The 26,428-nt window shown below is 49.5% G+C and overlaps 1 protein-coding gene across 2 annotated transcripts; it reads right to left on the reverse strand.

Moving 5' to 3' along the window:
* Positions 1 to 296: 296 nt before the first annotated feature.
* On the reverse strand, positions 297 to 10,409 carry SHOX (SHOX homeobox). Of its 2 annotated transcripts, none has more exons than XM_062574847.1 (5): positions 10,136 to 10,409; positions 6,809 to 7,017; positions 2,315 to 2,372; positions 2,131 to 2,219; positions 297 to 542 (listed from the first exon to the last, which is right to left on the reverse strand). In XM_062574847.1, exons 1-5 carry the CDS (start codon positions 10,407 to 10,409, stop codon positions 297 to 299), a joined length of 876 nt encoding a protein of 291 aa, XP_062430831.1. The 2 variants fall into 2 exon arrangements, with proteins under 2 accessions (XP_062430831.1, XP_062430841.1); XM_062574857.1 differs by lacking the exon at positions 297 to 542 and adding an exon at positions 1,187 to 1,237.
* Between the last annotated feature and the right edge of the window lie 16,019 nt (positions 10,410 to 26,428).

Consider the following 26,428-nt stretch of genomic DNA (forward strand, 5'->3'; position numbering starts at 1 on the left):
GCGGCGCCGGGAGAGGGCCTGAAAGTACTCGCAGACCTTAAAAAAAAAAAAAAAGGAAGAAAAAGAAAGGGAAAAAAAAAAAAAAAAAAAAAAAAAAAAAACACCACACACACGAGAAAGGAAACCGGCCGGCGCGGAGCGCCCCGCTGCTCTCCCTGCGGCCGGGGCGCCGAAGCCGGGGCGTGGAGGCGGTGCGCGGAGACAGGGCAGAGCAGAGCGCGCGACAGTCCACGGGGGCCTCACGCACGCAGCCCACGCGCGGCGCAGGCACGCGGGCGGGGGGCGGCCGAAGCGTGTCAGAGCCCCAGGGCCTCGGCGTGCTTCCTGGCCTTGAGCCGCAGGTCGGCGATGCTGGAGTTCTTGCTGTTGCTCTTGGCGGCGGCGGCCACCACGGCGGCGGCGGAGGCGGACTCCGCCAGGGAGGCGATGGGCAGCCCGAAGGGCGGCGGCGGGAACATCAGGTAGGGCGCGTGGGCCGCCAGGTGCGGGTGCAGGTGCGGGTGCGCGTGGGCGACGCCCTCCAGCTGCAGCTGCGCCTGGACCTGCGCGGCGGGCGGCAGAGACACGGCGTCAGGGCGGCCCGGCTCCCTCCACCCCCACCGTTGCAGCCGCGGCCCGGCTCCCTCCGCCCCGGCGCTCGCCTCAGGCGGCGCCTCCCCCCAGCCCGGGGCGCCGCCGCCTTCTTCCCCCGGCAGCGGAGGCGAGCGGGTGCGAGAAGGGGCTCGGCGCTGGGCGGCTGAAAGGGGAGCTTGTTAGTGCAGCCCCCCGTGTGTAACCCCTCGCGCGCAGCCGGCGCTCGCTGCCGGGGGCGCAGTAAATCTCCGCTCCGCACTTAAACCAGAGACACAGAGACATACTTAATCCTTCTCGTATTAAAAAAAAAAAAAAAAAAAAAAAAAAAAAATGCTGCCCAATGCGCGGGCGCCAACAAGTGCTAAATAGTTTTTTTTTTTTTTTTTTTTCCAGGGATGTTTATTTATACCTTGCTAAAAACTCTTTGACCACGGGACCCTTATATACCAGGTTGATGTTTGCTTTGGAGCTTTCTAGACCTATACAAACACCTTGGGTTGACTGAGAGATTTCAGCTCCGGGTAGGTTTGGGGAGGGGTATGGGGAGAGTTTATTTATGTATTTAATTATTTTGGTCCAAATATGTCTTTTAAAAATCAATACAATTAATCTGTCAGCTCCACGTGTCTCTGGAAAGGAGAGCATGGCAGAGGGTCACTTTGGGCTGGGGAAATCGATTCCCCGATTAATTGAGCAAAAAAAAGGGAAGTGACAAGCGAGGGGGTGGATGGAAGCGGGCCTGAATTCCTCCGCCCTTGTCCTAGCTTCCCACTCGCGACTCCCCACTGAGGGGCTGCGTGCTGCCGCGGGGACAGCCGTGGCTCCGCGGGCTCGGGAGAGCATGTGGTCGGTCTGTGCCGTGTGTGTGGCTGGCCGCTTCCCCTGCTCAGCATTGCCGCGCTCCAGCTGCTCCGGGGAGAAATGCCCCCCGCTCCTAGGGGTGATTTCTGCGGGGAAAGGCCAGGCCTCGAAGGGCTGCTCAAGAAGGGGGGGGGGGGGGGGGACGACGCAGGGCAAAGCCACGTACTTTCCCCCCTCATCGTCTCCCCGACCACGTGGGAAGCTCTCCCGGCCCTGCCGCAGCGGCGTGCGGCGCCAGGACGGGGCCCTGCTCGGCCGCGGCGCCGGCGGAGGGAGGCGAAGGCGCCCCCGTCCCGCGGCTCCCCACTGCGAGCCCGCCGCGCTCGCCTGGGCGTCTCTCGGCGCCCCGGGCCCTGGCCGAGCCGGCGAGGCCGCTGCGGCCCGGCCCGGCCCGGCCCGCCGGTGCCACGTCTCCCGGCGGCCGCCCGAGGACCCTCCGCCCCGGCGGCGCCTCCCGGGGTCGCAGGACCCCCCGGCCGCGGCAGCGCGGTGGGCTCGGCCCCCTCCGCGGGCCGTAGGCCGCCGAGCTCCCAGCAGCCGGGCCGAGGCTCCTTCACGAAGTTTTACAGCCTGTTTTTAATACGTGCCAACTTCTATATAAATGGCACTTGTAAATGTGTCCAGCTTCCTCCCGTGCAAACGCAAGGGGATCGCAGCTTGCTGGGGGGGAAAGGAAAATAAAAACGGAGCTAATACCTGTTGGAAAGGCATCCTCAGGGCTCCCATATTCACATACGGAGCCACTCTGCAGGCGTCTAAATGGCTGGCGGTTCCCAGGATCACACCTGCGGTGAGAGACAAGGCCGGTGAGCGGCGAGGGCGGCCCGGCGCCGCGGGGCTCTGTGTCCGCCACCCCGCCCGGCCCGCACTCCTTACCCACCTTTGTGCATCTGATTTTCCTGCTTTCGACACTTTGCTCTCCTGTTCTGGAACCAGACCTGCAGAAAGAAAACGCAAACAAAACCAAAAAAAAAAAGGAAAAAAAAAAAAAAAGAAAAGAAAAAGAAAAGAAAAGAAAGAAAGGTGGAGGTAGATCGGGCAGCTGCTGAGGAAGCGGGTTAGCTTGGGGGACGGGATGGAGGGGAGAGGACAGGCCGGGAGGCTCAACACAGCTTTGCAGAGATCTCTTCCCGAGTGAAGCCGAGGGTGAGATCTCAGCCCCAGGCGGAGTGACCCCCTCTGTGTGCTGCTGGGATGGGAGGAGGGGAGCTACGGGGGGGGACTTTGTGGGGAAGATCACACGTCCCTTTGCAGCCTGGGAGACCGGGAGCCTGCCGGTTGGCTCCAAACCTCCGAGGCCCCCTGTGTCTCTCAAGCTGGCAGGAGCTGGGGCACGCACTAGCTGTCCTTGTGCCACCCATCTGAAGCGAGGGGCCGCTCTGGCTAACACTGAAATAAGCCCACGCGCAGCCTAGGTCGGACCCTCGCTTTCTTTCCATTCACACCTCGAACAGTTCAGGAACAGTCAACGTGGGATCAGACTCCAAGGTCTTAGTTCATAAGCGATGGGATTGTCTGCTTCTTCTCCCGAGCTGAGCCTGGAAATGCTGAAGAGCTCGGAGAAGATCCGAAACAGAACTTGAACAAAGGGGGTGAATCATTCGCTGCTCTTCCCCAAGCGTTAGACCAAAAAATAATAATAACAATAAAATTAAAAAAAAAAAAAAAACATTCGTGCTGACTTCTGAAAACTCTGTTTTTCAGACAAGAGTAACATTTATCCAAATTGGGATTTTAAGAAGCACTTATGCCCCGCCAGAGAAATGCCAGTAATCCAATAATCCTGCTCTAATTCCAGTCATTCGAAGTCAAACGCACAACTTCCAGTTGTCACTGTATCACCCCTACTTCTTTTCGAGGGGCATTTCACATACTCATTACTTCGGAGCTCAGTTTAGACACTCTCCTCAAAGGATCATCAGAGGCACGGACTGAAATGTTTTGCCGACTCTTATCCTTACAGAAAAACTACCGATTGTGGGCAAACATTGACTTCCACTGCTGATAAAATCTTGTAGTTAAATAAACACCTTCAACGTTTGATGTTCTTGAACTTGCCAAGAGATCATACGGTTAATTAATACTAACTGCACTTCCTACATCAAATTTTCCCTTCAAGCTTTCTCCAATTGCCTTAATGATGGTCATTTACAACGGAGTAATTAGTGCAAAGAAAGGCTTCCAAAGACATTAATTACCTCGGGTACCTCAGTGATTTTCTTAAGTACGGATTGGCCTTCTCTGATTTAGAGCACCATCCTTCCTGCCTGGGGTGGCCAGGGCAGAGCAGGCAGCAGGTGGGCAGCTGCAGGGAGCTGCGGATGCGGTGCAGTGCAGTGCAGTGCGGGTCGCCCGCTCGCTCGCACGCAGCTTGCCAGGGGCGCAGCCTGCCCGCGCTAACCCAGCATCTGCCTCCGCAGCCGCGGCCAGCTCGCTGCCGGCTAGCTCTCCCGCCGCTTCCTGAAATACACAGGGCTACACAAGTCTGTCCACCGTGCAAAAAATACCAAATATTGAGAACGTGAAAGGTCTCCCTTTTTTTTTTCGACGAGGGCGTTAGGTTTTGTTTATATAAGTGTGCAAAATATCATAGTGCTGTAGCGACGATAAAATATTTTTTTACAGTTGTAAATCCTTGCAGGAAATCTCCTTATGTGCTTTCTTTCCCTCTCTCTCCCTTTCCCTCTCCAAAGGAGTATAAATTGTCAGGAGGAATTTAAGCAGCGTTTAAACAACTTCTCTTGCAAATCAGAACATCTTTCAAATAGAAATTGTATTTAAATCTGGGAAACGAAGTGCCCTTTCCCTTTAGCTATGAAAAAATAAGGTTATGAGGAATAAAAGTGATGAATTAGCCACTGCGTTAAGCGATAATAAATCAGGCGTGGTGTGATTCACGATCAATTCCAATTAGTCATGAATATGCTAAGTAAAGCACAGTACACTGTTTTAGACAGTTATTTCTTCATTAAGGATCACTCAGTGATTTCTTTCACAAATGCTCTAATCTGATTTCCTTTTGATTTCCATTAGAGACAGTGAATAATGACATTTAATTTAGCCCTGCACCATAAACCCAAAGATATTTGTTGTAATTGAATTACTGCCTGCTCCTCACTATGGTCTCATAACTTTCAATTATAACCCTGACAGCTGGGTGATATGAGTTTCCAGTACAACACTAAAAATAAAAGGTTAATAAGGACTAGCTACCATAGGAGCTTCAATTTATTTACAGCAAATTCTACACTAAATTGAAACTATATCCTTTAACAGCAAGGGACAAGCAGTTCAGATAGGAATTAGGAAACAATTCTGAATGTATTAAAAAAAAATCTTTCCCTTTCCTCCCTCTCCTTTTTCCATTTCCACCTTGACGGATGTCAAGTTCTCTGTTTATTCCTAATTAATTATCCATGTCTCCTCTTTTCCCTCTTGATATTTATTTTATTTCTCGCGTTATTTTAACTCATGCAAACCTCTTTTGTAAGATGATTAACATTTTTAAAAAATAGAGAGGGTCTCTCTCATTATCCCCACCTGAATCAATATCACATTTTTTTTCTTTTTGGTGTCCTATTTTAAGATCTGTAAGCACTTGAAGCACCAATTTTCCTGTAACTATGAACATTCTGTTAAGGTGCTGCTCAGTAATAAAGTACTTGAAAGAAAGAGTACAGAATTCAATTACAAGTAATTTATTTTTATAGAAACAGTACATCAAGGCCTTGGAAAGATATTACAGAGCCCAAGTAAGAAGATCGGGGAAGATGACATAAGAGTTGATGTCCCCTTCAGCGAAAGTTTAATCTTTTCATTAATTTATACGGTGTGGTTAGATCAATCTTCCGGGAGAATGTAGGCCAGCAGCACTCTGAACCCCTGCAATATTCCCTGCAAGCCTCCCTTTCTAAGGCGTATACCCAGCACAATCCCTTACCTAGGATGGTTTATACAGAAAGAGGTTGGAGCTGGGGGGAGAAAAGAGGCTTTAAAAACAAAACAAGAAAGCAAACAACCTAGCTACACTATTTATTTCGAAAAATGCCTCCAGGAGACAGCTGTTTAAAGCGAGATAGCCGCTTACTCAGCCAGACGCGTGCTGAGCGGATCCGGGAGGAGCAGGATCCTTCCTATTTGCTTTGCAAAGTTGATCGTATTTAAGGAGGGGAGCAACGCGAGCCCCTCTGCCTGCTCAAGCTTGCGAGTGTATTTCTGCTGTATCCTAAAGCTGTGTGTACGCACGGAGACATTCATATATGTCTATGCAGACACGCGTAGCTGTGTTTGCACACACACACACACACACACACATCCATGGAGCTGTATATACATATGCATGGACATCTATTAGCTCCAGGAGGTAAAGGCGTTTTGTTTGTTTGTAGGGGTTGAGTTGGTGACTTTTTCTCCTTGGTTTTGTTTTGTTTTGGATCTGCTAGGCCAAGCACAGAGTTACAACATAATAGGGCTTTACTTTTCCCTTGCTCTGTAGGCCTACTCAGAGAGCCACAGGTTGATCTTATTAATCCATTCTAGTTTTTTTGTGTGACATCTGTTTTGAGGATAGATTCCCTAGTTAGCTTAAGGGTTTCTTTCTTTCTTTTTTTTTTTTTTTTTTTTTTTTTGGGGGGGGGGGGTTTCCCCGGGTTAAAACGAAAATCGAATTTTAAAATAATCAGTGCGGAGCCCCTACCACAGGCACCTCTGATGGCCCCAGAAACAGAGCAATCGGGACATACTCTGCAGGTTTAGAAGGCTAATTGGCCTTTAGCTGTATTTGAAGCGGGAAGGGAGGGAAGGGGAGAGACTCCACCAGATGGGGTACCATGCATTCATACGCTTGCTGCGTGAATCAGAGGGAGAACCTTTCTCCTGGCTCCGGCTAATCCTGTCCCTGAGCACCCAAACTGTCTAGCCTTATTCATGGCAATTGTTTTCTAGTTTTTTTTTTTTGTTTTGTTTTGTTTTTGTTTTTTTTAATATATATGAAGTCCCTACAAAAAGGGGTGTGGGGAAGAGGAGTTGAGGATTAAGGCAGCAGTTATTTACTGACATGTTTGCAAAAAAAAAAAAGATAACTTAAAAAAAAAAGCAAATCACTCAGTTATTGAGACTTGTCACCAGAAAGAATTTTTTAAAGGGGAAAAGGAAAAAAGAAGTCCTAAGAAATGGAAAGAACGGGCAGATATTCTCAGAGCAGAATTATTATTTAGCAGGACAGGTACACAGCCATTGCAAACAGCTTTCCCAAGACATGTGTCGTTTCTGCCTTCACCTCCCTGCTTTGAATGAAACAGGGCACTGTGCTAGGATCCGCTGGCAGTTAGGAAGTGAGGTGAGGACGTTTCCAGGAACAGAGTCTTTCTCTTACCTGAACCCTAGCTTCAGACAGTCCCAGCCTCTGGCTTAGTTCCTCCCTCATGAAGGCATCCGGATAGTGAGTCTCATCAAAAAGTCTTTCCAGCTCATTCAGCTGCTCTAGTGTGAAATTGGTTCTGCTTCTCCTTTGTTTGAGCTTGGTCTGTCCATCTTCATCTTCTGACTTCACATCTTCCCGCTTCTCTTTGCACTCGTAGATCCCTGCCAGGGAGGGGGAAAGGGGAAAACGACACAGAGCCTCCCCTTAGCACCTCACCGAAGTTGGTCTCTCCAGCAGCCTCGTGTCTCCCCCCTCCCCTCTCTTCTTCCCCAAACTCGGCACAACCTCCAGGGCCGGAGGGGGGGTCCCGGGCCGGCCTGGGCCCCGCTGCAGCCCCGCACCGGGAGAGGGACCTGCGCCGGGGCGCGGGAGGGACCCGTGCCCCCCATGGGGCAACGCAGACTGCCTTTTATTTGGCTTGCAGGAGGAGAGGGGAGCTGCGCCGCCGGCTGGCACGGGCGGCCCGAGAAAGGCGCTGGCGGAAAAACCGTCGGGCCCCCGATGCCTCGAGGCGGCGGGGAGAGGCGGGGGAAGGGGGTTTCTGTGTTCCTGCTTTCTTTCGAAGTAAATATGGTTATATAAGAAGCTCCCCACTGGTGTCATTGTGAAGCCACGGCGAAAATTTTTGCCTCGTAAAAGAAACTTTCCATGAGCCTGAGACCGAGTCGATTCTCCCCTTATCACGCCCGCCCTCCTCAGAGGTACCTGCCGTCGGGCAGAGCCCCCGGACAGGGCTCCTGGGGGCAGCGGCCTCAAGGCGCCGGGGATGCCCCCGTGCCCCCCAGACCCTCCAGGCCCCTCAGCGCTCCCGGGGACCAGCGGGGCTCGAGGCGGGCTTGCGGCCAGGGACAGCCGCCTGTGCACGCTTTTACCGGGCACAGGGGAACGGGACTGGGGAGACAGCAGGGAAAATCAGTGGCCCTTTTTGGTCATTTGGTCAATGCCTACGCAGAAGGGTCTTTTTTTTTTTTTTTTTTTTTTTTTTTTTGCCAGGCGACTTAAAGCACCGTCCCTGTTTTAAATCCGGCTAACGAAAAGAGGAGAGCCGCTGGGGCAGAGGCCGCCCGTGGAGACTGAACCGGTTTCCCGGGATCGCCTGCCTGCCCAGGGTGCCCCTCCGGGGTGCGCAGCTAGCGCGGACACCGGCGGAGTCCCGGGACGAGCCTGCTTCGGGCTGTCTTCTTTGTCCAGCTTCACCTTCTAAGCAGTGCGAGGCTGGGGAGGGGGAGGGGAAGCCACATCTGGGGATGAAGTGGAATTAGATTCACTTATCCGTCACCAAATACGTTTGGTTTTTTATATATATATATGTGCATATATATATGCACGCATGCATATACATATTATCCTATATAATTAGAGGCATTCCCAAATTCAAATGACTCAACGCAAATCTTCAGTTAATTGAATGTAATAGAATGTCCTAAACTGTATCTGTGCTGAAGTCAAGCGGGGATGTAGCACAAACACCCAAGTCGAAGTGTTCATTTTCACTTCTGAAATTAAAACTGTCTCTGTTAGTAATTATTCTTCCGGTCTCCCTGTTACGACTCTGGGCTCGCGATTGACTGCATAAAACTTTGAGATGGGTCCGGCCTCCGGAGGGGGGTGTTCGCCGATTGTTTTTAATGGCATTTTGTTCGCATTCTCCCTGTAAGGGGAACCCCCTATTAAAAGACGAGGGTACTAACCCAGTAAATGCCTAGGGAAAATTCGCCGCGTTCAAAAGCTGTCTCTCTTCGGAGATACGGGGTTACAGCGTGTCCATGATAGGTATAAAATATTAACTAGCGTATCGGTGGGACTGAAGTCACACGCTGGAATCAGTTGAAATTAGACTGAAACCTGGCATGAATTTAAACTGTCACAAGCATCTCAGTTCTTTCCAACTCCTCCCTTCCATCCCCACCCCCAACCCCTCTCCATAGATTAGATTAGCTAAACATACAAGCCAGAATTTCGATACACAGGGAAAAGAGGGAGTACTAGAGAGGGTTTTTTTTTTTCACTCGCTTTTTTTAAAAAAGATTTTTTTTCTGGGGAGTGCCATGGTTTCATTTTTAAAAGCCAATTCCTGCTTGGATAATTTCTCTAAACTGAACCCTCTCGATCTGCAGTCTCGAGAACTGAGAAGGAAAATCGGCAATGCTGAGTGGAACTGACTCGGGCAGAAATACGGGTACTCGAATGTGTGATTGCGCCCGGTCCTTCTATTTGAGCAGAGGGTGAAAGAGACAAGGATAATAAATAAGCGTTTGGGCTGTAAATTAAAGTGCCTTTCACCCAACGTTATATTAAACGAGATCAAACAGTAGGAAACAGCTGAAAGACTGGTTGTTGTTCTCCAGCCTATTAACCGTTTTTTATTACCCAAAGCTAGCCAGTAGCTCCCCAGGCAGGTCCACCTGTCTAACTTGCCTAGAGACACTTTCTCAACTTTCTAATCCCCCCGCCCTTTTTATTCTCTTCCTTCCGCGTGAGTGTGTGAGTGCTAGAGATTTTTTTCCTTCCTTTTTTTTTTTTGGAAAAATATGATTTTATTTTCTTCTGCTAAGAAAAGGAATCGCGTTTTAACCTTCGCTCGCTTCCCGCCCGGGTGGAGGCGGTCCTCTCCTGCCCCAGGCGGGAAGGGCAGGTAGCGGACCGCGGTACCAGGGGACAGGACCGGACGGTGCCTCTCTCTCCAGGGATGCTCTGTCTGCCCAGGCCCGGGGAGCCCCGCCACAGCTGGGCTCCTCTCCCGCTGCTCGCCAGCCGCGGGCCCTGCCTCGGAGAGGCTGACCGAGCCAGCAAAAATGTCCGGAGAGAGCCCCTTCCACATCCAGCTTTCTCCCAGAAGAAGAAGCCGCATCCTGACGGCCCGGAAACAGGAAGAACAGGTCTTCTGAGACATTAAAACTCCCCGGACAAGGTTTCCTCGTACCAAAACACATAGACACACAAAAATGTCTGACGTCCTGCGCTGCCCCCTTCCCCCGTGCGGGCGAACGCCTAAAGGAGCGGATCGACTGCGGATTTCAGCGGGGGCCGCAGCGGGGAGGACCGAAGTTGCTACTCGCTTTTCAGGGACGCAGGCGTAGGCACACATCTGCCCGTACGCGCGTCCGTCTTTTCCGGCGGCGGCGGCGAGAGGGAGGCAGGGTGCGGGAGGGGAGCCCGCTCGCCCCGGCGGGCAGCGGCCGCTCGGCCGCGGCCGAGGAGCGCGGCGCCGGGGCGGCGGGGAGGGGGCAGGGGCTGCCGGCGAGGGGCGCGGGCGGGGGCGGCCAGCCCCGCTCTTACCTTCCGCCGTCCTGCCCGTGCTGAACTCCTTCAGTTTGTCCTTGTCGCTCTCTACGTGGTCTTTGAAAAGATGCACTGGGCAATGGTTGCTGCTCTCAGTCATGTCCTGCAGATTAGAGTCTGAGTTTCCAAGCTCCCTAGAGCGAGCCAACCCACTCTCCAAAACTTCCCTGTACGTGATCGTTTCCTTCTTGTTGCTGCTGCCACTGCTGCTGCTGCTCTCTTTGCTTTTCTGGTCAAAAGATTTGGATACAAAAGCTGTAAGTTCTTCCATGGCTGCCCGGTGCTCTTATCCACAGAGATCCACTTGATTTCAGTAGGAGATGTGGCCGTCCTCTGCACGCTGTTTTTGCACGTAGAAGATGGGCTGTATAGGGTTAGATCACTCCTGCTGTTATTTATGCCTTTCAATTTGAGATCACACTATTTATACATGGCTACCTCAGCCCAACCCCCAGCTCTCCCTGTCTCCAGCAATTACTGACTGCTCCATAGTCGCAGGCGGACTTCTAGCAGCTATCTCCCCCACCTCAGTCCAGCAATTGGCTTTCTTTTCATTTCATCACTGTTTGGCATCTTTGCACCTTGATTTAGGGAGGTAAAGAGGCAAAAGCAAAAAAAAAAAGAGGGAGAGAGAGGAAGAGAGGGACAGAGAAGAGCATAAAAGGGAGGGGTAAAAAGAGAAAACATAAAAATAGGTATCTGCATTCTGTAAATGGGTTGCAGAAATGAAAGTCATGGAAGACTTAATTGATTGTAAGGACATCCTGTGCGTGGCAACACTGTGAGTAAAAACGGACCTAGCTAATCAAATAACTCTATTCGGCAATTAAATGTACCGCTATCAAGAGGAAAAGAAAATGATTGTTCAATAAAAAGGTAATGAGTAAAAAGCTGGAGATGTGCATTTGTTGTAATCATTTCAAATTATACCTGATCTGCTATTTAGCTAATTTAGCTTAATTAAATGGTCAAAATCATCAGCGAAGCAAAAATGTTGTTTTAAAAGTGCTGCCTGTTCCGGAGTATGGGTGGGTGCGTGCTTGGAGGGGGGGAACGTATATACAGTTAAACAAGCTGTTAAATATTTCTGAGATCCTTGTCGTTTTGTTCGGAGGATTTGGAGGGGTTGTTTGATTTTGATTTTTTTTCCACCTATAGGTAGGGGGGCAATCAAGATGCGTGTAAAACTTGCAGGTTCTGTCTTCTTGTTAAATGCTATTATGTTATCTGAAAATATTGTTCGGGAAAATTAAAATCTAAAACGTTTCTTTCGCTGTAGAGCCATCCTGATGCATGTAGTGAAGGCGTAATTTGCTAACACGAGAGTTTGTACACGACAAATAGAGTATTAATTCGCCTGCTTTTTTTTTTTTTTTTTTTTTTTTTTACGAAACATATTCTGCCAGATTTAAGATAGGACTGTCGCTAATTTCCCCACCTTGTTCATTATAGGCTGCTGTTATTTTTGTGGTACCCCCTGGAATAATTACTATTTTGTGCACTTGAACAGCCGCCTGAAATTGTTATCCAGATAACAGCCGTGGCATTTCTAGCACCTCTCCGCACAATTTGATCGAATGTGAAACTGACTGTCTAGCTATTTATTTCCATCTCCTTTCCTTGGTCTTTAACATAAAGGGTTTGGCATTTGGTGGATTTTGTATTCTGTTCGTTTAGCTTTTTTATGTCCTTATTATGGTGGCAGTTCCTCGCCTCGACTTTGAGATGATCAGAGCCGGTAATCACGTCGCTCTCTGCTCTGAATTGTAACCCAAGGACTCTTCTTGCACGAGCAAGGGGCCATTGTTTCTTTTCTAGGGGAGCGTGTGGCTGCTCCGAAAATTAGCAGAACATTAAAACAGGAAAAATACATTTAATTAAACCAAAGGTGCCCCCCAGCACCAGAGTTAACACCTCCACAGGAGGAGGGGAAAAATAATAATCGAGGAAGCAATTAATAAAAAGCTTTAAAAAATCAATCTCCCCCTGTGTGACTTTAAAATGATTATCTAGGGGACAAGGATTGATTATTTGATCTCGGCACTGCGGATATCCCTGACATTTATTATATTGTTGTGTCTCGGTGGCATCCTTCCTCCAGAGTTCATTTAACAAGTGAGGGAGCCGAGGAAGCCTTACAACTTAACAAACAGGTCTTGTCATCGCAAACGCCAATCAAATCCGAGGCTCTAATGTATATCACACGGCACCACATAAATAATAAAGGGAAACGATAGACGTGGAAGTAATGTATGGCTAAAAAAAGATCCAGGCAAGATATGCTGATTATGCCTGTATGATGGATCTGCATATTAACGCGTCTAAGTGCTAATGGTTAACTGTAAGTCCGCGCTGATGCGCGGCGAGCGATGCACGCTCATTTCTGCTAGGCGAGGTTGCAAAGGACACAAACACACGCACACGCACGCACACATACCGCCCCACGGGGGGCCGAGGGCGCTGCGGGAGGGGCTCGGCCGTGGGTGCGCTCCGCGGTGCGCGGCTGCGGCGGCGCTGAGCCGCCGGCGCCCGCCGGCGCGGCAGTCTCGCCCTTCAGGGAAACTTTTCCAAAGCTCCAGCTCCATCAGGACTGATTTCCCCGTTCCCGCCCGTTCCCCCCTTCTCTCTCTCTTTTAATTTCTTTTTATTTTAAATTTTTTAATCTTTTTCCTTCTTTTTTCTTTCTTTCTTTTTTTTTTAACAGAAAATGAAGGATAAATATTTGCTAACTCTTCTTCCCTTTCCAGTTTCGAAGCCCGGGCTGACATGCTTCACGCCACTTTCCCCGGGATATCAGAGTTTGCGCCCCCTCCCCCCATTGTACTCCCCACCCCCTCCGCGGAGCCCCTGGCCCTTCGCCGGCCCCGCTCCCGCCGCGCCCGGCCCCACTGGGCTGCCCCACGCCCGCTGCCCTGTGCCCACTCGGCTCCCTCCTGCGGCCCCCAGGGCTACAGCCCCCGACGAGACGGGCGCATCTAAGCCCCTAAACAACCCCTCGGAAGCCGCCGGAGGGGAAAAATCCAGGCTGCCCCCTCAGTTCCTTCCTCCCTCCCTCCCCCCACCCCCCATCCTGGCGGAGCAGGCGCCCCGTGGGAAAGCCGGTCCCCCCGGAGCCTCGCCGCCCCCCGGCCGCAGCTCCGGCCCGGGGCCGCCCAAACCCCACGGGGTTCCGCGGCCGCCGCCGGCACCGGGGACGCAGCCAGCCGGGAGCCCGGAGGATGGGGGGCACTTGCCTCCGACCGGCTCCGAAAGCAAAAAGCACAACAAAGCACCGGAAAGCGAGGAGGGGGGGGGGGGCAAAAAAAAAGGTGGTGCGGGTCGCAACTCTCGGGGGGGCAGGCGGCGGAGGGCGCAGGGGCGTGGGCCGCCCCGCGGGCGCGCAGGGCCGCGTTGCGGGCAGCGCGGAGGTTTGCCAGTGATGTCCCGGCAGGCCGGGCCCGGCTTGTCCCGGTGGGACAGGATGGGGGGTAGCGGGGAGCGCCCCCTCCCGCCCTCCAAACCCGCGGCCCTGGCGGCACCGAGGGCAAGAGCGGTCCGGCGTGGGCAAAGGTGGGGGGCTCTTCTGACCCCGCCACAAACTTTACCCGGCTGCATGTTCAGAAGGGAATTGTGATTATTGCTGCTCGCGATAACGTCGTGGGGAGGAGGCCGGGAAGGAGGAGGGTAAAGGAGGGAGCAGCCGTCCAAAGCCCATTCCCCTACAGACACGGAGCTCCCGGGACCCCGCCGCAAAAGCAAGAAGTGCCCCCCGCCCCGAGAGCCGCCTCTGCCCCGGCTCAGCTCGCCCCCCAAGCCCCGACCCCCCCCAGCTTCCCCCCGCAGGACCAGATGGGGCCTGTTCGGCGGAGGCTGCCGGGGGATCCCTCGTGGCACGGTCCCCGGGGCACCTGCGGGGCACCGCGCCCCCAAATCTCCCACCTCGCGGCCCCGGCCCGCAGCACCTCGAGCTGCTGCCCTGGGAGGGGGGAACCCGGATGGGGCAAAGCATGGAGGTGTGTGTGCGGGGGGGGGGGGGTTGCCCTCCCTCTTTCGCCCCACGGTGGCCCTGCGGGGCTCCGCACCCCGCGCTGCCCCCCGGCCCGCTGGGGAGAGCCGCCAGCCGCTGCCCCGAGGTGTGGGGAGGCGGGGGGGGGGGGGGGAGGGAATGGGGGGGGGAAGGGGGGCGGTGCGGGGCCGCGCGGCCGCCCCCGCGGAAACGCGCTCCCGGCGCTGCGCGGCCGCGTTCGGCAGCGGCGTTTCACACGTGGGACGGATCGGTGCGAGCGGCTGAGGAGCCCCGCGGTCCGCAGGCACCGGGAGCCGGCGGCGGGAGCAGGAACCACCGCCGTGCTAGCGACGGCGAGGCGCCGCGGGGGAGCGATCGCCCAGCCCGATGGCAAGGCGGTGTCGTTGCTGTTGCTGTTGTTGTTGTTGTTGCCGTTGTTGCACTTTCGAAGGGACCTCTTGACCGTCAGGGGCTTTCTCCGAGTTAAACGAGAGAAATAATTCTGAATGAGTTCAGGCATTTCATTAGCTGTGAGCATTTCCAAGGCGAAGGGTTGGATTTCATATTTATAAGAGGGATCTACATTTGCACATTGACTCATGGTATGACGTAGAGTGAAACTGATTTCCTCCCCCCCCCCTTCCTCCTGCTTCTGCTTATTTTGGTCGAAATGGGGCAAATAGGCAAACAGAAAAAATACCGTTTTAATCCCCGCTTTAATAAGCACTGACCTGAAGCGCACGATTTTCTCGAGCAGACGACTGAGTTCTCCCTCTCTCTCCATCCCTCTCTCTCTCTCCCCCTCCTCTCTCTCTGCTCCGCGATTAATTCAGAGACTGTAATCATGGACATTGTACATCAAACCTTTCTGCTCGTGCTACAGACTCCTGCAGATTTTTATTGGTTTACATGAAAGCGAGTAAACATATTTCAGAGGATGCCCTTTCAATCTGGCTCCATTTCCACAGCACATAATTCCAAGGACAATTTGTTTTAATAATAAGAATGGATGCAGTGTTAATGGTTTTCAATTTGTGTTAAAAAAAACATTAAATATTTATAAGTATCGATCGAGGGTTTCAGGATTTTACAGACGTCTTAACACATTTCATAGATGGGATTTTTTTAAATTTAGAAACCTGCGTCGTATTCTCTTTTATGTTGTTTATTGATTTAAGCAACATCCGTGTCTCAAATGAGAGACTAATAGATTTTCATTAAAATAGGCTCTCTTAATCCTGATTGTGAATGGATATGATTGATCCATCCAGGACACTACACATCTATAATATTAATAAAGAACATTATCATGGCAGGACTTGCTTTTCCGTCATCAGTGCGCTTTTTTTTTTTCCTCCTTGCAACCTTAAAGATTTATTTGGGGGCCATAAAAAGGGCCACAGGAGGGAAATGCATTGGGAGGAATACATTTTTATATTAGTTTTTTTTTTTTTTTTTGAAAGATTTTTTTTTAATCTACAATCCGCTCTGGCAACATATGGTGAAAATTAAACTGCTTCCCCGCAAATCTAATCTTAAAACATTTATGTTGAGTTTTATTTTTAGAAAAACATTCTAAAAGGAGAGGAAAACAACTTTGGATGAAAAGTAAAATAAGGAACATTAGAAAGGCTAGAGTTTAAACTAACAATAGCCTACTTTCCAATCTGAGGGTCCTGTACGGGTATCATACCTGACGAACATGTTACGAAGCGCTCCGGACAGAAGTAGCTACAGTAATTAATAGAGTGTGACATAAATGCTAAGGGCTTACTTGTCTTTATTGCGACTTCGAGAAACAAAACCAAAAGGATAAATTAATTTAATACAAAAACACACCGATGCTCTCCTCTCTCATGTACAGAGGCATATGCAAACACACAAGCTCACGCACACGCATAAAGTCTCTTCTCTGTTACAGCTCTTTTTGAAAAGGTTGCATCTTTCCAGCGACATTAATTACTCATATATTCATTACAAGATGCCGAGACGCGCTCAAATCCTCATCTACTTTTACTTCTGTACAAGAAAACATTAACGTGGTGAACTGCAATGAGCATTAGCCTTTGCGTGTAATTAATTACAATATAGTGGGCGAGCATAATGGGCGAGTGATTTCAGTCGCCCGAATAACTCGAGCAGAACTGCTGGAGTCTAGCACAAAAAAAGGCAGAAAAGGAGGAGAAAAAGTTCTGAGCTGTAAAGTTTGTACTAATTTAGAGACGCAAAATGCACACAGAGAGAATTGTCTGCCTCGTTCTGTAATGTGCTGGGGACGCTGCAATTTTGAACTCTGTAATAATGATTAATAAGTCAAAAGGGCATATTTTTCTTTTATGGTATGCAGCGCTCAAGGGAATATTCTGTGTATGTCTTTAAAACGAAGTAGGAATATTTACACACATGCACAGAGTTAGCAACAGTACCAAAGAAAGAAAAAAACGCACGAATATTTCAGTGAACTATTACATTTTTTTTCAATTATTTCCCAATGAGTATTTCAATGAACTGTTACATTTTCCCAATTCACAGGGAAGATTTATGGGATTATTAAGATTTCTAGTGGAAATATTATACAGTGGAAGTTTATCGTCTCTCAGGGATTGTACACCATTTGATATCAATTTCCAGATGTTATGATCTTTTTTCAGAAAATAATTGAGTATATTAACTTTTTTTCCTACGGAAGACTATTTAGGTATTTATTTATTTATTCCGTCAAGAACACAGCTATCACTTCCCCCCCCTTCCCTTACCAGAGTGAAATTGTTGAAATGTTGGAGTAAACTTAGATCAGATCCTGGCTTAGCACGCGAGGGAAGGAACAATTCATTTGCGAGTTTATCACAAGCAGAAGCCCGTGGATTTACCTGTGGTTTTTTATACAGGAATACCTTTGGAAGACCCCACCCGAGAACACCCGCCTGCACATTTCGTTGCCGACAGCCGTGCGCGCACGGGGAGGCAGGAGGCACGGTGGCTGCCGGTCGGCGGCCGTGCGCACACGCACACGCAGGCGCGGGCTGCGTGGGAGCCGCGTGTCGGCCCCGCGGCTGGCCCGCGCTCCGCCTCCACCGACCCCGGTGCCCGCCCGGCGTGAAAGCAAGTTTTGAACGACATGGGCGCCTTGAGAAGGTCTTTGCAAGGTTGTTGTCGCCTCGGCCGCCCATAGGTCCCTAAATCCCCACGGGCTTGACCGCGGTAGAGGGGGCGCAAGGGGGTGCACAGACGAGCGCACGCACGCAGCGCGCACAGGCGCTTGCACGCGCACTCGCACGGCTGCGCGCACACGCCGCCCCCGCGGCGCGGCCCCACGCGCGGCGCCGCTCCCCGCCGCCCCCGGGGGCCCCCGCGCCGCCCGGGCCGGCTCCCCCCGTCGGGAGCGGAGGCGAGCGGCGGCCTCCAGGCCGGCTTGTGGCCGGGGGAGGCAGGGGGGGCACCGTGTCCTCCGCTCGGTCCCCGTCAGTTTGGGGAGGGGGCTGCTGAAAGCTGCCCCGAGCCCGGCGACGGGGGAGAAGGGCCGGGACACACAGACACACAGACACATGTACGGAGGGGAGGGAGGGTGTCGCTGCCGCGCCCCCATCCCCCGTCCGCCCCCCACGGAAGGGTTTCGTGGGGGCTCCCTCGGCCCCCCTCGCAGCCCGCAGAGCTGAGGTCGCCGCCCAGCACCCGCCGTCGAGGGGCAGAAGCTGCCACCCGGGCCCGGCCCGGCCTGCTCCCCACCCCACGGTGAGGTGCGGGCAGGCGGCCGCCACCAGATTTCATCCAAAAGGGATTAAAGGCTGCGGCGGGCTTCAGCGTGCCTGCGCGCAGAGCGGGGCCGGGGCGAGCAGGGCTGGCGTTTCACAGGTTACCTCGCCTCGCATTTGTCAGGGCAGTTAAAAAAATAAAACGGGGCGGGGGCAGGGGGAGAGGGGAAGAAAATGAGCTTTAAGAGTCTCCCAGTTTAAATAACAGCCTTTGATATTTTCACAGTAAAATGGAAAACACTTAACAGGAGTCAAGTTTTGATGTCTGAGGCTGGCAGCGCCCCCTAAAATTATATTGTCTTGACTGCTGCTTCAAATTGGACCCAGGACCTTATAACGTCTCTCTGGGTCTTTATCTGCAGCCTTTCTGATTGCAAAACCATAATTGTATCATTTTACACCAGTCAACTAAGCAAGTGCCAGTGGAATAAAATCCACAAAGTGCACACACATACCAGCTCTCTGGCTAAAGCAGTCTGTTCTTTGCAAGTTGTAAAGGCCTGCAAATTAAATACCAATTACTGGAAGCAATAAAATGTTTTTTATTGCATGAAATCTACTTAAAACAGAAAAGAATAGTCGTTTTATTTTCGGGAGGGAGAGGGGGCAGCTTGTGAAGACATATATTGGCAGAGAAAGATTATATACAGCGCCTGCACAGGGCCACAATGGGGACATTCTGCCGCCGGCAGCAGGCAAGATTTCCCTCGTGCTATTTACGGGGGGGGGGGGGGGTTTATGCAAAGGTGCTTATGATAGGGATTATTGTAGGTGAGACTAGGAGAGGTGGGAAGGTGGGAAGCCAGGGAACAGTAGCTCTAGGTAGGAGCAAATGAAGTGGTGCAACAAAGTTATACGACAGGAGTCCGATGTGCGTTTAAGCCGCTTCTCAAATGAGACTGTAATGGGCCAGTGGAGAATAACGCGGAGGGAGGATACCCGAGCAGCGTAAGCAGAGGCTAGCCCTCCTCTCCCTCCCCTGCCAGCCCCCCAGGCTTCTCCTCAGGGTTTTGGGGAGGAAGGGGTTACTGGCTTTCTGCCTGGAGAGCATCAGCATGGAAACACTCCTAATTCCCCAGGTGTCCTCACTCTCTTGCTCCCTTGGCAGGGACATACCCCCTCGGGGCAGCCAGCAGTGCCTGCCAGGGCTGCCAGCCCCACAGCACCGCTGTCCTCGCCGTCCTCCCTGCCAACGTCCCCAGTTTCCCGTGGAGCTGAGTGGCATCAGCAAACCCACCAGCTGGAGGGAAGTTTACCCAGAGGAGACACTTTGGTTTTGCCTCTGCTGGGCTGTCCTTTCTGTAACGCAGACCCATGTCTCGCGCAAGAAAGGGAGAGCTGAGGCAGCCAAAAAGACATGCTTTGGCAAAGGAAAGGCAATGGGATAAGTGATATGACAAACTTCATTTAATATGCTCAGCCCTTGATTTTCATATCTAAATCTCTCTCTGATACAGGCATCATACTCATAATTTCCCTTGTGTTTCATTACTCTATTTTATTAGGCTGGAATATCCTATCCTTCTGTTTTTCTCATATATTTTGCTTGTGCTTCACTCTCACTAGGAACTACTGGCAGATGTGACAGGATGCAGCCTGGGGTATCACCTAGTGCACGTAGTGGGTCTCTTTACTTGCACTGATGGGGGCTCGTGCTACTCCTCCGTAAATAGCATTTGAAAGAGCGGGGTTTGTTTTCTCCAGTGACAGAGGCAATTTGAAGATTGTAAGCTTGTTTCTTAACATGACCCCATTCTAAGTGAACTAAATTCTCCGACTTACCAGAGCATATTAGACAGAGCCAGACTGAGGCAACAAAGAGATCTTCCAAGCTAATTATCTGCAAGCATGCAGGCTTTCTGTAGATGAATTGGATTTAGAAATGCTTGAAGACTAGACTTGACCAGACTTAGAAACACAGGGAAAACTGAAACTCTACCATGTATTTTACTGCCATTTCAAAGGTTCCCTTCGCTGACCGCACGAGTCCCCAGCTTTTGAAAGGACCAATTTACAGCTGCCCTACCGCTGTTTGTGCTGCGAGGAGGACAGCACCGCAGGCAGGGGCTCGTGGCTGCGAGTTACATACAACCTTTGCCGGGCCAAAGTGAGCCATTGCCCTCAGGCCTTGCATGATGCAGAGGGCCTGCGCTGGTGCCAGCCTCCAAGAAATCCCACTGGAGAGAGGGACAAGCTGGGAAGGTGGTCCCAGGCCCAGGACACCTGGGAAGGCATGGGTCCACCCGCCAGCATCAGTGGGGCTGCTGGCACCAGTGGCAACAATATGGGCAACAATATTTCCTTCTCCTTCCTGAAATGGAGGTGTGTTGGGACTTATTTTTCCTGTTGATTTTCTTTTTTTCTCAGTTCTGCTTTCCCTCATCTCTATGCAAGAAACACCCCACTAGCGCTTTGCTCTGGGTTCATTCACTAGGGCTCAGCTGCAAGGCAGTAAGGAGGTGGCCTTCAGAAATAGTTGGGTCTCTTGGTTATAAGCCCCAAGAAAATTAAGGCCCAGCACTGACTTTTGCAGGTCCCTCTCTTGCCGTGCATCCTCATTTAGTGCTGAGGGAGGAAAAGCCGTGGGAAGGAAAGGGATTAAGGGCATAGAAATGCTGCTCCTTTCAGTCGAGGGGTAGGAATCACCATCAGAGAGAAGTGTTATTGTTTTTCCTTGAAGAGTGAAATTCTGTCCTAGATGCTGCTAAATAAGCAGAACCTAGGCTGCAGTGCACCCAAAACACACCAAGTGTTCCTTGCAGATCCACTCACATTTACACTACTCGCTGCATGTCCACATGCGCAAATATTCACCCATTCACAATGCTGCCGAGATTTCTGGTTTTGCTTAAAAATTGGCCGCCTGCAGCCTTCCCTGAGTTCCTCTGGGTCTGTGCGAGCAGCTGTAGAGAGCTGCAAGGCTAGCCAACAGACCTTGTAGCCCCCACAGATGTCAATTAGTTTCTCCCGGGCTTCCTTTGGATATGCTGGGGTCTTGAGACCTCCATGTGCTGACTTATTTGTAAAGCATGAGTTATTCACTAACTCCATGTTATTAATTAGAAGATTATCAGCTTTCAGTGGTTAGCTGCTCTGCTGCGGAGCGGTTCCAAGGAAACCCTTGTTCAGAGCACGGTGAAGGAGAGTGTCCATTGATCACGACGGTGGTATGGTACTGCTTTCCGCATTAAAGAACGACTGGAGGGATATGAAAGGCTTCGGAGATCCTGAGTGCCTTTCCAGACTCAGTAACCTGGAAAGCAGCTTGCCGCAGCTGCGCCACGGCAGGTTGGTGACGGCTAGCCAGCCATTTGGGGAGGCAAGCCCACCGGTGAGGGGCAGAGGTCCCAGAGAAACGTACTGCAGGAGGGAAAACCGCATAAACCCTTCTGGCAAATAGCAAAAGACAAGAAGCTGGGTGCTAAAAGTGCATGGAGGAAGGGAACAGTTAAGCACATCGCCTCTAGACACCACAGCTTTTTAAACTAGTTAAACTGAGTACACTCCTCTGGGAATCCATTTTAGAGGAGGCAAAATTGAGCGCATCTTTAATCTGCCTGATTTTCTTCGTCCTATATATTTTTGGTTCCTCCTTGTGCTAATGAATGCTTGCCGTGTTCATGGGGAGTGAAACTTGTTAGTATTAGCAGAGGTCCTCGCGGTCTTTCTTCAAGCTATCACTGTCCTTCCCGTGACTCCATGAAGTATTTAGGAGGGTCAGACCGGGAAAGCAAAAGGGTCAGTTTAACCTGCCTGAAGTTTCACCGTTTGTCTTTGAAAGACAACACACTTTGATCTAAGGTGTGATATCAAGCATAATTTATAGTTATGTATATGAGCTTCTGTAAAGAAGGAAGAATCAGGAGGCCAGTTCTGCAGTAACACGAAAGTCTTGGTGCTGGAAAAAAAAGAAAAAAGAAGAAAAAGAAAAGAAAGAAACAGTGAAAACCAGAAGTAAAATAGTTTGGGTACAAAAGAGTGCTCTGTGATTGTCCCACAAAAGTCCTGAAAGATTGAGGGTTTGTGGTATAAATGAGATTTCTGGCTTTGCTACAGATTTCCCATGTACTATTGAGAAAGTCTCTTTCTAATCTTCCTCTGCCTCAGTTACCCCCTTGCAAAATGGGAATCATAATGGAGCATTTTACTTTCTCTTCATTTATTTGGCTTGTCTATGCAGACTATGAAGCACAGGGGATTGCTTCTACATTTGTTGTGTCTACTACTTGGCATTTCCATGTTCCTTGGGACCCATAGGCATTTTCCATGACACAAGTAATAAATTTAACAGATTATCTCCCTCTCTCTCTCTCTCTCTCTCTTTTTTTTCTTTTTTACCTTTGACCTCAGTGCTCACCATGTCTTGTTCTCAAGAGCCAAATGCAGGAAAGCATCTTCACAGCCCCCTACTGAACAAGGCCTTCCCAGATTACAAATAAATAAGATATCAATAATTAACAACCACTGCTGTCCAGCAAGCTGACCCATCTGATCTCTTCTGATTGCCAGACTGCTCTGAACTATGAGCAGTGCCAAAACGTCCCACCCCAAAAGTTACTCAGGTGCTCATCTGCAGAGTGAAGCGCTGAGCAGATGAGTGGTTCCCATGATTTTTCAAGGGATGGCTCCTGCAAAGAGCTAACTGGACGCAGCAGAACGAGAGGGGACGTTTGCAGCTGGACGGTGAGGCAGACATCCGTTTCCATCTTCACATGTCACAGGAGCCCCGGTGACACATTTTGGGCTTGCAGTAAAGACGCAAGAAAGCTTTTCCGCTGTGTGGTCTGTATGACCATGTCCGGGCCCCAGACCCCACAGGAGTTTCTCGCCCAGCCCCTCCTGCCTATGGCCCAACCCCACTGGAGTGAGAGGGACTCGGCTCTGCGAGCGAAGCTCAGCAGGCTGCAGACCTCCTGCTTGCGTGGTGGCAATGCACAAACCACTTCCCAGGCTGGGCAGAGCAGAGCCCAGACTTTCAAAGTGGCAGTTACTCCATACGTCTCAGTTCCCAACTGCCTAATTTGAGACAGTGTGCCCAGATTTTAAATTGTGGTGTGTTTTGTCCATTCCTGTAGTGTTCAATCCTTATAAGCTGTCAAGTACCATGCTCTTCAAAAAATCATGTTTCACATATTTCATAACTCAAAGAAAGGTGAGGCACTTCAAATTACAGAGTACATTTGAAAGGGTAGGTTTAAGTAGTTATAATTTTTTATTTCATTACAGCAAAAGAGGGGGGTGATCAAATTAAATCTGGCGGACCTAGCTGGAACAGCTTAAAAAGTTACCATCACCAGCTGTTTACTGCTGTTCTTCTACTAGAGGTTACCTCCTTCTACTCACAGAAAAATCAGAGTATGTGTACACCTCAGCCACTGAAGTGTGCAGGCAGCAGCTAAGCTTGAACTTGCTTCTCTTTAGGCACCTATGTAGCACGACACATAACGCGTAAGTATCAAGGACTACTATATTCATAGTTTAGACAGTTTAATGCATGCATAAATGTTTGAGACTGTATAATTTCTATCCTTCACAAATACACAAGTAAAATATATTGGAATGCTCTGAATAATTTTCCTTATTTAAATTTTTATGTAATAGCTCATATGATTGCTTTTCCAGAAGCACACAGATGCAATTAATTTTGAAAATAACTTACTAGTTACAAGCACTAAAAATGGTTGTGTTTTTGTCCCTTACTTTCTCAGATTTTTTTTCAAACTAGCTTATTTTTCTGTTTGTTGTTTTGTTTTCCCATGGCAAATATTAAAGCTCTGTGGACACAGACTTCATGCTGCTTGAGGGAGGAGATATAAAATGATACTGTCCTTCAGAGACTCATAATGTGAATGAGAGAAAAGAAAACTTTCTTTGTGGTCTATTTGTGCATTAGCAGGCAACCTTCCTATGCCTCAAGATCTTTCATATTCAGATGCATCATCTTCATGTAATAGACTAAGAAATGTCAAATGCAAATTATGCAAGCTTTCAATTTCTGTGACTTATAAGGTGATCTTTAAAACTAAACAAGCCCACTGGGAGAAAAATTGTATTAGTATATTTGCTATTCCTAAATTCCAATTTTAGAAAGCTTTTTGGCAAGCGCAATAGAATAATATTTCTTAATGTTCCTCTGTTTTTATTTTTCTATTAGAGTATCGATCAATAACAAGGCTAAACAATCACATTTTTTTTCTATCTCCAAGTTAGATGTGTGACGCAAACCAGGTAGCCTGATCTGGCTCTTATGACTCCCAAGTTGAACAAAAAGTATCAGAGTTAGATCTGCTACTGGGAGCCACTTTCAACATGAGGAATGACAAGCTGGTGATTTTTTAAAATGATTTTTACAATTCTGAAAGTTGTTTTCCAAGCAAAACTATTTATCTGATTTTAGTAATACATTCTCAGTTTGTTAAAATTATATTTTTACAAATAATAAGTTATACAGACTCCTTGGTCTGCATCTATCTTAATTAAGGTATTAATACTTAGAATATTGTGCAAGGAAGAAAAAAATCAACATTCACTAGGAAAATTCATATAAAATCTCCATCATTACATTCTTCAAAAGGAAGATTTACATGATATGTACAGTTGTAAATGCAGACAGGTCAGTTGCAGAGCTGACCTTGTTTAGAGCCGGATTAGGTGACCTACTTACATCCTTTCCAACCTGAATTAGAATCCAAGATCCCCAAAATAATAACTCATGACTAATCATGCTTCTGATCCACATGCAGACCTGAAATCCGTATCTAAGATTTCAAAAGTACCAATATCACCACTGCCCCTAAACCCAGAGTAGCAGGTTACACTTCATCCCCAAGTGAGACACTTGTGTTGGAGCTGCATGACACTCGGTGGGAAATGAATTTACATGCATTGCCATGTTTGAGTTACTTAGTAGTTGCCTGCATGCCTCACTAGATGAGTTTAAAATACTGACCCTGGGGATTAATTTTCAGGTTAATTAATTCACATGTGAACTCTAAGCCTTTACTTTTAGGAGTACAAGCTTGGAGCCTGGATAGGCATCCACACTGGTTGAGTTTAACACCAATCTTATGTGCCCAGTTTGTGAGGTTAGCCTCACTGTCTCACTTCCTTACCCAGGGACATGTTCTGCAAGAGTGTGAATCAGCAGCTAAGTTAGAGGCTTTTTCTGAATCACCTTATAACAGAGAACACCCCTACACAGAGAGCCTGCAGCTAGTAACCTCCTAACTTCAGTGCCTAAATTAGGTGTCTGCTATAACCTATATAGAAAGTCCTTTTCCACCCCTCCCATGATAATCCCTCTCTCCTTCTCCTCACCGCTCCCCAAGAAGAGCAAGCTGCGTGCTGGCCCATGCTGGGCACCATGCTGTGCCTACCTCAGGAAGTGGATCCAGTGACAACCAGACACTGTGGGAGGCTGTGCTCCCGGAGCTGGCATGGCATGCACAGCCCGTAGTGGGCATTCAATCAGACTAGTTTGAGGTAAAGCCCCCAAAATGCAGAGACTGGCCCCTATTGAGCAGCAGTACTTGCTAATGCATCCATGGGCAGGATAAACTCCCCCGTTGTGCTAGCACAGCTTCTGCCTGTCCCTGACAGCAGATAGAGACGTAATGGCTCCCCAGAGCTTCTGCCCGAGGTACAGAATACCAGATCAGTTACCCCTTAGAAAACTGTAGGAATATCTTTGTCCATTCAGGCATTGTGCTCTTTACAACTTTACTTGTCCTGGCTTTCAGTGACTTCAATGAGCAATGATGTCTTGTGCCCAGACAACTGAAGACATCCAGTAGCAGTGCATAGTATGAAACTTAACAAGTTTTCCAGAACATAAAATACATGGATGATGCAGGTCAGGAGAAAGGTTCCTTACCTCAAAGCAAGGTGCAGTGCAACTTTAAACTCCTTGAAAATGAGAATAGGTGTAAACTAAACCCCGGGGAGAGATGCCAGCTGTCACGGGAACAACTGACTTACAAGCTTTTTAATAATATTACATTCATTCTACATATCCTTTGCCAATGTTGTACCTACACTAAAGGTGATGTGACTGTTGCACTAATAGTTGCTCTTCCTTTGCTAGGATCGAGGTTGTGGGACTGCAGAGAAGAGTAAATAAAGCACACTACAAGCAGATCCTCTAGGCCAAACACCTAGCTGAGAGCTCTTCCCCTGATGCCAAATGCTTATATTCAGATCTTCCTTTGTGCAGAGGGAGGGAGAGACGATCAGGATATGCAGTCTGAGTGGAAACAAGTGAAAATAAACCTGCAACCTCACATCCAAAAGCCTTAAGCAGCAAGAATGGGTGCAAAGAAGCAAGCTGATGAACTGCAGTAGATTCGCTGAGGTTCAGATAATTAATTGCTTCCACTACAATTGAGCAGAAATTTCTGTCAAGGTGATCCAAAGCTCAGAGCTCAACTAAAAAGATCAAAGAAGGAACAAAACTCCAAAGAACTGTAAAAATCCCTCCTGGATCAGCAAGGTCACCTACAGTTGTATAGACAACATGGTGAACATGTAGAAATCTGTAGAGGAATGTTAAGCTCA

This window comes from Rhea pennata, chromosome 1 (genome assembly GCF_028389875.1).
Source record: "Rhea pennata isolate bPtePen1 chromosome 1, bPtePen1.pri, whole genome shotgun sequence".
Taxonomy (NCBI): domain Eukaryota; kingdom Metazoa; phylum Chordata; class Aves; order Rheiformes; family Rheidae; genus Rhea; species Rhea pennata.